This window comes from Sphaeroforma arctica (genome assembly GCF_001186125.1).
Source record: "Sphaeroforma arctica JP610 unplaced genomic scaffold supercont1.437, whole genome shotgun sequence".
NCBI classification, from domain to species: domain Eukaryota; class Ichthyosporea; order Ichthyophonida; genus Sphaeroforma; species Sphaeroforma arctica.
This window is the reverse complement of record NW_014040121.1, coordinates 43,908-55,628: the sequence shown is the minus strand read 5'-3', so window position 1 is coordinate 55,628 and position 11,721 is coordinate 43,908. Positions and strand designations below refer to the sequence as shown.

At 42.1% G+C, this 11,721-nt stretch overlaps 3 protein-coding genes and 1 non-coding gene across 4 annotated transcripts in view; 2 read left to right on the top strand and 2 right to left on the bottom strand.

Annotated features, from left to right (window-relative positions):
- SARC_06236 (hypothetical protein) overlaps window positions 1-3,904 on the bottom strand; it is a gene marked incomplete at its 5' end in the record, with an annotated part of 8,380 nt that extends 4,476 nt beyond the window's left edge. Inside the window, 9 exons of the mRNA XM_014299874.1 lie at window positions 273-476; window positions 736-837; window positions 1,181-1,260; window positions 1,629-1,739; window positions 2,024-2,097; window positions 2,473-2,544; window positions 3,044-3,287; window positions 3,632-3,721; window positions 3,871-3,904. Coding sequence (XP_014155349.1) covers window positions 273-476; window positions 736-837; window positions 1,181-1,260; window positions 1,629-1,739; window positions 2,024-2,097; window positions 2,473-2,544; window positions 3,044-3,287; window positions 3,632-3,721; window positions 3,871-3,904 — 1,011 coding nt within the window. The remainder of the gene's footprint in view (window positions 1-272; window positions 477-735; window positions 838-1,180; window positions 1,261-1,628; window positions 1,740-2,023; window positions 2,098-2,472; window positions 2,545-3,043; window positions 3,288-3,631; window positions 3,722-3,870) is intronic.
- Window positions 3,905-5,497: 1,593 nt separating this feature from the next.
- Window positions 5,498-9,399, top strand: SARC_06235 (hypothetical protein; the record flags this gene model as incomplete). Its single annotated transcript, XM_014299873.1, has 8 exons — window positions 5,498-5,504; window positions 5,874-6,011; window positions 6,368-6,561; window positions 7,036-7,174; window positions 7,540-7,632; window positions 8,140-8,240; window positions 8,498-8,566; window positions 8,722-9,399. The coding sequence occupies 8 exons, from the start codon at window positions 5,498-5,500 to the stop codon at window positions 8,818-8,820; spliced, it is 840 nt and encodes a 279-aa protein (XP_014155348.1). The 3' UTR covers window positions 8,821-9,399.
- A 185-nt stretch (window positions 9,400-9,584) lies between these two features.
- SARC_30133 lies at window positions 9,585-9,658 on the bottom strand. The gene has a single exon. It is a non-coding gene; the product is annotated as a tRNA-Asn (tRNA).
- Window positions 9,659-9,890: 232 nt separating this feature from the next.
- SARC_06234 (hypothetical protein) overlaps window positions 9,891-11,721 on the top strand; it is a 4,509-nt gene continuing 2,678 nt past the window's right edge. The window contains exons 1-2 of the mRNA XM_014299872.1: window positions 9,891-10,282; window positions 11,112-11,306. Coding sequence (XP_014155347.1) covers window positions 9,946-10,282; window positions 11,112-11,306 — 532 coding nt within the window. The 5' untranslated portion in view covers window positions 9,891-9,945. The remainder of the gene's footprint in view (window positions 10,283-11,111; window positions 11,307-11,721) is intronic.

Sequence of the window (11,721 nt, the reverse complement as noted above, 5' to 3'; positions counted from 1 at the left end):
CACACACACACACACACACACACACAAATATATATATATATATATATATATATATATATATATATATATATATATATCATAATTCCTTTGGCAGGCACATATATATGTATGCGCATAAATTTGTCCCGATGTAGATTTCAGTTCAATATCTCAGACGCACATATTCATTCACACCTGATATAAAACATGGTAGCAAATGAAAATAAGTGTATATATATACGCTCAACATTAACAGCATACACATATGCCCTTCTTCTCATGATCTGGTATACCCTTGACGGAAAATCGGCTGTACTCTGTCTAAACTGGGGCTCTTGGGTATAGTCTGCCACTCCTTTCAGAGCCACACTATATGCGGGCTGCGTTGCATACTTCGACGTCTTCATCACTACCACTGTTAAAGTGGCTTGTTCATGCAGAGGCAGCTTGATAGTCTTCCGTTCCCACTCGTCCATAGCCAGATCTTCAACCAGTAACTACAATAGAAATACCGTGAAGCGTTTGAAAGCACTGTACCTGCTGACACAGGGCTGTATCTCATGGCGACTTTAATATGCTCGTAATTTGGTAACGTTTAGACACGACTCGCCTCTCTTGGCTAGTTTGTATAGGAAAACTCATTTTCTACTCTCAAATAGACATACAGACAAGCGGGAAAACTATTATAGGCTTGTCCCACTGAGGCGCGCCTCTGCTGTATTGTAAAAAGTATCTATAGAACTGATAAGCACTTACCGATATGGTCCCGGTATCGTGTATCTGTTTGCCCTTATCCTTCACCCGCAGCGCCAAAATATCTCGACTACTCACATTGAACTCAATGCTATCGTCAAACACCTGTGTCCATGGGTGGTGACAATGTGTTAACATAGATGATATAGGCCACTGAATGCTATGTTACAAGAACAGTTACATCATGGGATGAGAAGCGTGATGATGTGGTCTTGTCACTTTAGTTGACGAGATATATGTCCAGATGTCATGTTATGGGTTCTAGTGATACCTTGTGCATCAGCGTTTAAGAGTGGCATAATAATAATTGCGATGTCAAAGCCAAAGAAATCGACAAAACTCATCCCACACAAGCAAACTAGGGTAATATGTAGCATAAAGAATCTCTAGTGGTTAGATGTCCATCGAAACCTACATTTTTGAAGGGTTATAAGATAAGGAGTCATACCGGGCTGGTAGTTTTATGTACTGTCTTGGTTCGATATGCGTCCACACCGTTGATTTTGATGGTCACGTAAGTATCCGGTTCTGTGATCGGGTATACATTTGAATGAACTAAAGGTCAGTATAAAAACTTTTGATATGTCTAAGCAGCTACAGAATCGACTGACTGTCGGAAGTCTATTCGAATTCACTATCATCTTGATCGGTCGCTTGAACTGGACGGACGATGGCGGCACTGCCACAGAGTCAATATACCTCGTTTATTGTTCGAATGTGTCAGTAGCATGAAAAGACAAACGCACAATTAAGGTTATATATCATAATTCGTTCTTAAACATTAAACAACGGAACGCTATGAATAACGATACCCCGACAAGGAATAGTACTCGTACAACAACCGTCAGGGGAGTAATAAAGCGCAATTTCGGGTTAAATACACAAAGCATCCTGACCAGATCTATCGGGAGCTAGGAAGTCGTCAACGCCCACTATATCCATGTACACCTTCAGTGGATACGACTGTCTGTCTTTGGTCTGCTTTCGCTGCAGCACTTTCTTGGTATCTGCATCGGTGTGATAAAATACACTGCAGATTCACTACCGACCTTCTCATTGAGAGATAGTTACAAAATTTGTCGAGCTCTGATTTCCGTACTATCAAATAAAAAACGTTGTAGACAATCCTATTTATAGACAGCTGTCAAATGGTGGTCACAAGTCTGTGCTATACATATATGCTACGGCGCTGTATCATACGGATACCAATGCTCTCGTACCTAATTAAACAAATTTTTCAAATTGGGACGCGGGTGTAGGACTCAAATTTCGAATATTACTGCTCACTTACTGGAAGATACACTACTTGTCCGTACACGCGTCGTCTTCGGTCTTGCAAGGGTGTCCATTTCACCAGCGCTGTGTCTGTAAGCCAACGTAACAGCAAACAGTAAGTATCAGTAAACGATTTAGCAACAAGAGGCTGGTCGATGTATAAATGCTTGCGATCAGGGAAATGATTATCGCACAAACATGTACATACAGCTATAGTTTCACACTGTGCCTGGTTACACGCATATGTGCATGGATTACATTTATATATATTTTCTTGAACGACACATGTGGTAGATTTCAGTATATACAACAGTTGTCTGAACATATATACATGCATGCCATACCGATACTACACCTCTACTTCACCATCACCCAGGATTGAATACATAAGCACGCGCACGGAATGCGAATATGAATATTGTGCATGCTCACATTTCTGTAGAATCCTTCCTACAATAGACTCACATTTGTATATCTTCTGTGGAGGGCGGGTCTGTCCCTGACGCGAAGATACTGTTTGTAGCGAAATCCATTAACCTAAACATGAATACAAGGCGGACGTGAGAGTTTGCAACCATATACACTGTACGAACCTGGCTGTATGCGGTCAGAAAAGTGTTGTAGAGTTGTTTGTGAGAAGTATCCCGATGAACGTGCACGGATGTTTGATCTTGTTCTGATGGGAAAAAAAAGGTGGGACCGTGCAGACACCCTCGACCCCACTTAGGACCGACGATATTATTCTCGGGTTCGGATAGCAAAACAGCGTCAAGTACATTCGGGATACGCTTGCCATTGTAGGCTGGGTACATACGTGTCCACACAGTAACACTTTCACGTTCTTGGAGGCAAAAGAGGAATATCTAAGGTACAGCTTACCAGTGTATCGAGGTCACACCGTCAAACACAGGAACACTTGAAAACTGGCCAGACCAGACATGTCTAGCCACCCAGCCCACAGGCGTGTAAAACGTACCGATTTGATTTGCGACACCGTAATTCTTCTCCACACATACATACCTACACACATACATACCGCATACTTCTCCTTTCCATTGACGGGGTAGGAGATACCTTTCCAAGACCGAACGATGGCGAGGTGAGTCTGCCCAGGCTCGGCGAGGCTAGGCGGCCCACTGTCTTACCTACCAACTTGGCTCCGTTTCCAATACCATTGCTTAGAAGACAGGCACCGGAACCGATCATGTTGCCAGTCTGTTTGCCGATGCTGATCACACGCTCACTACTGACCGCGTCGAAGGACGCGGATAGGCCCGTCGCTGGAGATGTACATGAGTGGAATATATACAAGTGATGTGGGCGATGTATCTGAGCCATACTCATACCGCTAACTAAGCATCTGTGACATGTGCATTGAACTGCAATAACTACTTGGTGTATGTGATGAAGTATCTAGTTGTGCCTCGATGAACGAGATGTACTTGTGCTGAAGACACATGATTACACAAGAGGTATATAGCTCTGATAAGTTATCAGTTACGCTATGTGTACATATAACGAAACACAATAAGTAACTTGCTACTTTATCACAAAGTCTACGAATGCAATTCTGCCAGCGGTTTATATATACAAATTAACGAAGAGAAAATTTAAAAAAAGATACCTGAATTCGAGCTATAACCACTGCTTTGTCTGTCGAGTGGTTGGTTTAGTGCCAGATCTTTGGGTGCAGCTGCTGCAAAAGTCACTCCAGCTGCGTAGCGGTGCGTTGTTAGTGTGTATAAATAAAGATTGACTGTTGACGCAGATGGCATACTTTCAATTATGAATAGCTCAATATGGTAAAAACACTTAGAAAATTTTCACCGAACCAGGAACATAACCATACATTGAACAACATACTTTCAGGTAGGGCAAAGACCTCGCATGAAACCATGAGGCGGTGCACTCTGGGAATACTGGAGGACTTCCCCTCGAGATATACCCAAAGACAATTGGACGGGTTATTTAACTTGACATGAGAGTTCTGGTGTATGTATGAGCATCAGAATTTAGGCGGGGGATTAGATACAACTCCTTTTGTAGACGATGAAATCAGGTACATAAGTCCGACTTCGGAATTTGAAGAACAACAGTATGGTCAAAATACCTATCGCTTATACAACAACTACCTGTAGCGCAGTGTGTGTGAAAGTAATGCAAAGACTGAAAGAGCAGTGCAACAAGTAGTCAAACACCCATCTGAACGAGAGTACGTACACAAAAAAGGTAGCATTTTGCGGTCATCTAAATCTATATATACATATACTGATACTAGCTAAAATCAAACCAGTCACTCCCCCACCTGTGCAATAATGTTGCCGAGCGGCACTACGGCAGACGCGATCTTGCACTCGTCTTTCTTTATCAGCTTCAACTTTTCGGTGTTTCTGCATGCAGCATATGTGGAATCCGTTCAATTTGAAATATAGTACGATGTGAATTCTCAAATCCGTTACCACAACAAATTAGTACCCACGACTTAGAAACAACCGGAACTCCAGCAAATGGGGATGCCAGTAATTTCTAGGCTCCTATACACTTTTTATATAACAGTTCCACCAACTAAGACAGACATTTGTTTCCGGACTGGTAACGGTACACACGTATCACATACACATCAAGCAGCTCGAAAGTCAAGGCGGCGAGGTATACATTGGCTAGGGGTAGCCAGATCACCTGGTTGATGACCTGTGTATGAATGTGTATTGCCGTAGTAAATTCGAAATTGTAAATTTCAGAATTGAAATCTTGTTTTTTACAAATTGTGATTTTTCCGACTAGTTCACTAATTGGATATGTTCTGGCTTAGAGACCATATTTGGTGAAAGGGGAAAAGAAACAGAATTGGTTTCATGATATAATATTATGATCCGTAGATTTGTGTGTATGTAAGCGCGCCTGTATTGCATTACACCACTTATAGTTTAGAGGACAAGGTAAACTAAATGACCGGTGATTGAGTATGCCAGGTCGTGAATATGTTTTTGGGGGTTAGGGTTTAGGGGTTTCTCGATTGATATCAAACAAGGGTACTACACTCATTGTGCCGGAAATAATTTATGTAGACACACTCCGTAATACATGGCAGTATGTTGAGCAGCACAAATACACATACCGCTTTAGGTCTGATTGCTGTGAACTTGTAGAGAAGCACATATATACATACTCATCCACATATGTATACACAATATACTGTTGAGTGCTTGGGTCACGCAGGCCTCTGTACATCATCTTAAAGAACTATTCCACAACGAGGCATGTATCAGGACATGCATAGTACGAGATCAACTTACAGGGATTGCTGACCGCTTGAATACGCGGGAGGTGAAAACTAACTTGTCGTGTAGGTACACTCGAAGGATGAGGCTACCAACACCTGCACAATTGCCACATATGTCAATAAATGATGAGTGGTTAACCAAACCATGCTGAATATCTCTACTGACATAGCTTAACACAAGCTTTTATTTGGCAAGTATATCGAGAGATGACGGGTGGACACCTACGATTGAGAGTTTTGATACTTTTTTCACCGATTAACAATAGGCCCGAAACAGTAGAATGCAGTAGATGGATATTACACTCGTTGTACTAGATATATATACATACATACATATATATATACATACACACACACACACACACACACACACACACACACACACACACACACACACACACACACACACACACATATATATATATATATATATATATATATATATATATGTGTGTGTGTGTGTATGTGTGTGTGTGTGTGTGTGTGTGTGTGGTGTATATATATATATATATATATATAGAAAAGGAGGACATTGACGCTATCGTTTGATACTGAAATGCGTCTCTGTAATATTGCGACGCAGTCGTGGGTCTGTTGTATGGAACACAAGTGGGGCCTGTTGTGGAGATCATCAGTTGTACAGAAGTTGTATGCACACGAGATGAGCAGACGAATCGACTAATTGTCGATGGAGAGAATGTGGCCGAGCGCCTTAATTTGGGTATGCAGGTTTTAGCCAGCACATTTTTTTCTGATTAGCATTGCGTTTGCGTGTTAGGTTTGTTCAGTTCCCCTCACTAGTGCTAGGTACATACACATTTAGCAGTAAAATATTTCATGCCAACGTACAGTGTCACCACCGTATCTTAGTAGAGCATGGGAGACAAATAACTGTGTGGCGGCTTGTACGCGCGTTGTATTTAGAATCTCGCGGATTTGGATATGATGAGGATAGGCAGTCTACGCCACGCCTCATCTAAATCAGTAATTAGACTATCCCTTTATTTACTCGTTTGAATTGAAAGTTTCTCAGTTCTTACTCGGATTGTTCCTCATACTTTTGCACATGGCTCACAGTTCAGCAAGTGTCGTCGGACTATGAGCTGGTGGGGTGGTACACTGTGGCACAGACTCCTACCGATGATGAGATGAGTCTCCACAAACAGATGTGCGACCACATAAGCAACCCTCTGATGCTGCTATTTTGGATGTCGTCAGAGGATAAGGCCATCCAAGCCAACTTGCCCGGACTTTATGAATCCATTAGTGAGGTATGCGCTATGAGAGTCTTCTCGAGGGGGTCGCAATTTCATGCATGCTTGATTATTCAATATGTATACGAAGGAAGAATAATCACAGGAAGAACTGCACGATCGAACATCATAGCGTTCGTTGATATCACCTGGTATCATGCATTCTACCTATGGACCCCTGAGGCGGTGCAACAAGTACGCTTGTTCGTATAGTGAACGCCCTTTTATAATCACTGTTTAGCAACGTTTGTGATTTAAAATTTCGTGACTGCGTCGCATGCCACCTTTTTTTACATGCTATGTACGTCACGCCTTTCAACTCTCTCGATTTCAGTGTGGTGTATATATAGCGAAGCTTGGCACGGATGTGGGTGGATATACGGTTTTTGTGTCCAGCTAAATTCACTTCGATCTTGTCGGCCACTGCGATTCCATTTCGTAGCTACAATTTTCTGATGTATCGTTCACCTATTTTTACATACGTTCACAAAGGAATCGGGAGCTATCCATCATCTGGTAAAAGTCCCATTTCGAATGGAAACGGAGGATGCAGAGAACACGGCTCTCAATCATATTGCAAAGAGTGCAACCAGTACCGGTGATGCCAATGATAATAGTAATAAGTCACAAGGTTCGTACGCCTGTATATTATGTACTTCTTGGACCACTCAATGGTTGAGATTGTCGTCTCAAGCACTCTCCGTTTGTACGTGGGTATAAATCACGGGCAGACGCTCGCGAGTGTATGGCACTATCTCCTATAGGTGCCCTTTGTGTCCAGCTACCTGTGTAAATGCGAGCACCTCCTGTCCGGTTTATAAGTATGCCAGGTTCTTTGTTGTGCAGATCCTGTCGAGAAAACCCAATACGTGCGTGATGTGACGGTCTGTTTTGTTTTGGTCAACACCTACTCGTTTGAAAGAGTTTATTGCATACTGTTCTTGCTTGTACACCGATGGGCTGATTTCTTGTGGGCTAATTTTGAATGTGTTGTAGTTTCCTTACAGATGACACAGCAACTTAATGCGATCGACATGCTACATTCGCGAACGAAAACCATCTGTGAGTACCTGACTGATGTCCAGCAAGGTAAGTATATGTAATCGAATTGTGACTATTATGCCTCATCTTTTTGGTGTCCTGCGCCCCCATGTCGGGTGTGTGAGATTTCAAAAGCAAACAGGGTTAGACGCAATTTCTCAGTACCAGCAAATGTGTTGCGTTTGTCCACACTTGTTGTGCTAGAGTAACCGGTTTAGTTCAACTTATGAACGATCTGTCGCCCTCCTCCTGGACATCATCAAGTGCAGATACTTGTTCTGAACATAAGGCTTACATATATATTGAACTGGTTGATTTAAGCCGTAGCTTAGCGGTGCGTTTATAGCGCACATGTCTGTGCAGTATCAAATATGTGGTGTGACATACAAATCCGATCTATACATTATCAAGACTATTTATGCGTATTTCTAGGCTTAATTCAGCACTACAAATATTGGATAGAGCTTTTGGTGTGGACGTTTGCGGCATGAATGTCGGAAAGGTTTGCTGCATTTCGCCATCTCATTTATCGCTCACTGAATTCTACTACAATAGGCAAGGTGAGCTACGATCCAAAAATAGTGCGTGAGATTGCGAATCTTTGCGACCGTCTCCCTGCCCCAATCAGCTCAGACTACCAATCACAGGCTGGAACGGTATGTCTTGGATTGTACCCTAAAAGGGCAATGCATAACATCCTTAGAGTCTCGATTTATCGACTTTTGATGCGTGTGAATCTTTGAGCGGAATCCTGACAAGTATTGGCGCTAAGTTCCTCTGCTATCGTATACCCTTGCACATTGTCAGTACTCCCTCATCCTAACTGCATACTATCTCAATCCGCCAACGTAATTCGAGCCACACTGGTTATGAAGGAGAGCAGCTAAAGACTTTTCACTTGTACATGATGTAGGATCAAAATGACGTGCTTCTAACAATGCTATTGGCCACGTTTACAAAGGGTTGCAGCGCTATGAATCAGGTAATTGGCTTCTGCGATATTCTGCACAGCATTTCGTGGAGTGCTCCAAACTAATGTAGAAGTACTTTGTTTGGTCCGAATTTCTCTGAGATAACGCGTATTTATTTTTATTATAGTCTTTATCAATGTTAATTGTAAATCTTTCTTCCTCGAAGTTTTCAACATCAGTGCAGAGGATACAAGTGGAGAAAAGTATGCATAAATTGCCAGATGTCGGTTTGATAGGCAAAGACAACTTCCCTACGGACTGGTGATGAGCAACAATCACATCCAAGGGATTTTTATCCCCACGTCAAAGATGCTCCGCACTTAGTCAACATCTTCTGAGTCATGTATTTTAGTTATAGTGGTAATAGGTATCCGCAAGGAGGGCTGTAACATGAGATAAGATCCATCCTTCCTGAAGGCGGGTTCACTGCCTCTACCATCCCTCGGGATGTAAGATCCATCCCTACGCTAAAACAGACGCCTATGTGAGAGAAAGGGTCTAGCGCGCAGTACCCCGAAACGTCTGATATGCGAATATGCCTGCCTGCTTGCCTGCCTGTGGTCAAGTGCTAGCTGAGGGCGAGGATCAGATCTGGGACCAGATGTTCGTTTCTCATTTACAGAGGCATAATCCTTAAGGTTTATACGAGAATATAATTTATTTCCCAAACTTGGTGACTGTAGGTAGATCAAAGCTCAAATGAAGTGGCGCAGTGTGGCAGCGGGTATACAATGGCTCTAAAACCGGATTTCGCTCGCTCATCGGATTTGATTGCTGATGTCTCTCGCATTATATCGATATAACATTGCTCGCCTCCAGAGGTTGGAGCTATACAATAAAACAGGTATTTACACTGGTCGTTGATGTTGAGCCTATTTAGTACCATGTCTACTCGCTGACTTATATTGATGCCTGATTGCACACATTTTCTTGTGTATTTCTTGGCCACATGAAGAAAATTAGTCAATTCCACGGTACAAATCATGCGTCCACAATGTAAACAATTATAATTTTTAAAAGAAAAAAATGTTGCTACGAAGGGGATCGAACCCTTGGCCTCAAGATTAACAGTCTTGCGCTACTACCAACTGAGCCACGCGGCAGACGTTCCATTCCGTTAATTTATGTATATAGAAATAAATAAAAATTTCCCACATCCGTATCACGGATTCACGTTGTTTCACGGATTTATGTTTGAGTGATGGCATCATGGTGCTCGGCCAATGGAATTGTCACACAATGGTGTCATCATCGCTTTGCGTCACAAAGGATCGTTGGACTTTCTCGCTGTATTTAAATACATCGGTTGTATGCTACCAGTAGTGTATATGGATACCTTGTACCAGCTCATACACACATTATCGACTTGAGAAACGTCTCTTCGATCAAAATGGGGGTAGAAATGAAGCATAATACTCTTCCACCGACCGACCCGAAGGACTTTGTATTTTTGGGTCCTATTGGCACTGGATTCCTCGTTGGGTTCTTACCATTCATAGTTGTGAGCCTGTACGCGCTATGTCCGGGCGAAACATGCATGAACGTGCAAGAATTATTGTTTAAGGATATACCTACGTTACAATGGAGTGATGTTTACTCGCCGCGAGCAGTGCAGATCTTTTCCTCGTGGATGGCGTTTCAGACTGTGCTATATATAGTATTACCAGGGGACCTCGTAAAGGGTGTCGAACTAAGAGATGGATCTCGTTTGGAGTATCGTATGAATGGTATGTTTTTATGAGTGTATTTATTTGTTTTACCTATTGACACGTGGGAATTTGCCTGTACTAGGTTTAAATTAAAGGCTTCTAGGTTTCAATCCTAGCTCAATCGGGGCGCTATCCATCGGTTCTGAAGTCTCGTAGCGCTATCTTCCAACGGTATGTGTGCTGCGGAAGTTCAATTATATCGAGGAGATCACGGAATCTCCACCTGACTCAAGTGGAATATTAAAGTTCTACGGAGCTGTTTGTATGTGTCGATTTCATTCTGGATTATAGACCATCACCACATACACATACAAGCGGTATCAACTGTCAGAGCGGATCTATGACGTATCAGTCCAAAAATTACGGCCATCCTGGCCAAGAGACCATCCGTACATTTACTGCCACCTATATGTACATAGCACCATACCTATTTTTGTTAGTATTGTCGTTGTAACTAGTATGGTTTATACTGCAGAAGACCTTAAACTCTAAATGCGCGAGCAAACGGGTGCCTTTACGGTTCGCTCTAAATTGTATGCGTAAAACTTTAAATATAGACGTACGTACAATTTCAAGGCTCTCTTTGGGATCAAAGTTGTACTATTTTGGGTCAGCAAGTATGTATTGCGTTCAAAGTATCAAAAAGAAACACCTTCGCTTCAATGTAGTAGTGCGACACATGTAATTCGTGTATTTGCTCGCCGCCAATACTCTAAATATCAATAAATCCACCGTCAATAAGGAGGAGGTCATTCAACGCGCACTTCGAAGAGCAACAGCGGAATATTTGGGTCTATTTCTGCGTATGAATTGCTAAGTCTCTGTGCATACCATGTTTACAACTCAGGCTTTCTCGCATTCTGCATCAGTCTCATCGGGTCTATGGTAGCGCATCAGATGGGCATTATCAACCTGGCCGAGGCATACGACGAGTACTTACCATTGGCTTGCACTGCCATCGCATTCTCGTATCTGCTGAGTACGTATCTATACCTCACATCCTTCATTGGCAATCGAATGCTCGCGGAAGGTGGAGTATCAGGTGAGACTACGAATTTTGAAACAAATGTGTTTTGTGACGAACATGGTACTCTAAATTGATCTGGGATTGGAGAATCTATTCTTCTTGTTTTGTCACGTATCATTTTAGACTGATCAATTGCCAATTGAATATCAAGATGCTTGCCTCCATGCTACCACCACTTTGAGCATCCCATTTTTTTTCTTTTTCTCACAATCTGCGTCTGCGATGAAGTGCCACAGACCACGTACTTCCACGTGCTGACCATAAACCGTATTACACACACACACACGCACACACACACACACGCACACACACACACACACATATATATATATATATAATGTTTATATATCTAAATCTGTATATGTAAATTTACACACACATACATGTATGTTATATATATATATATATATATATATATATTTATATATTT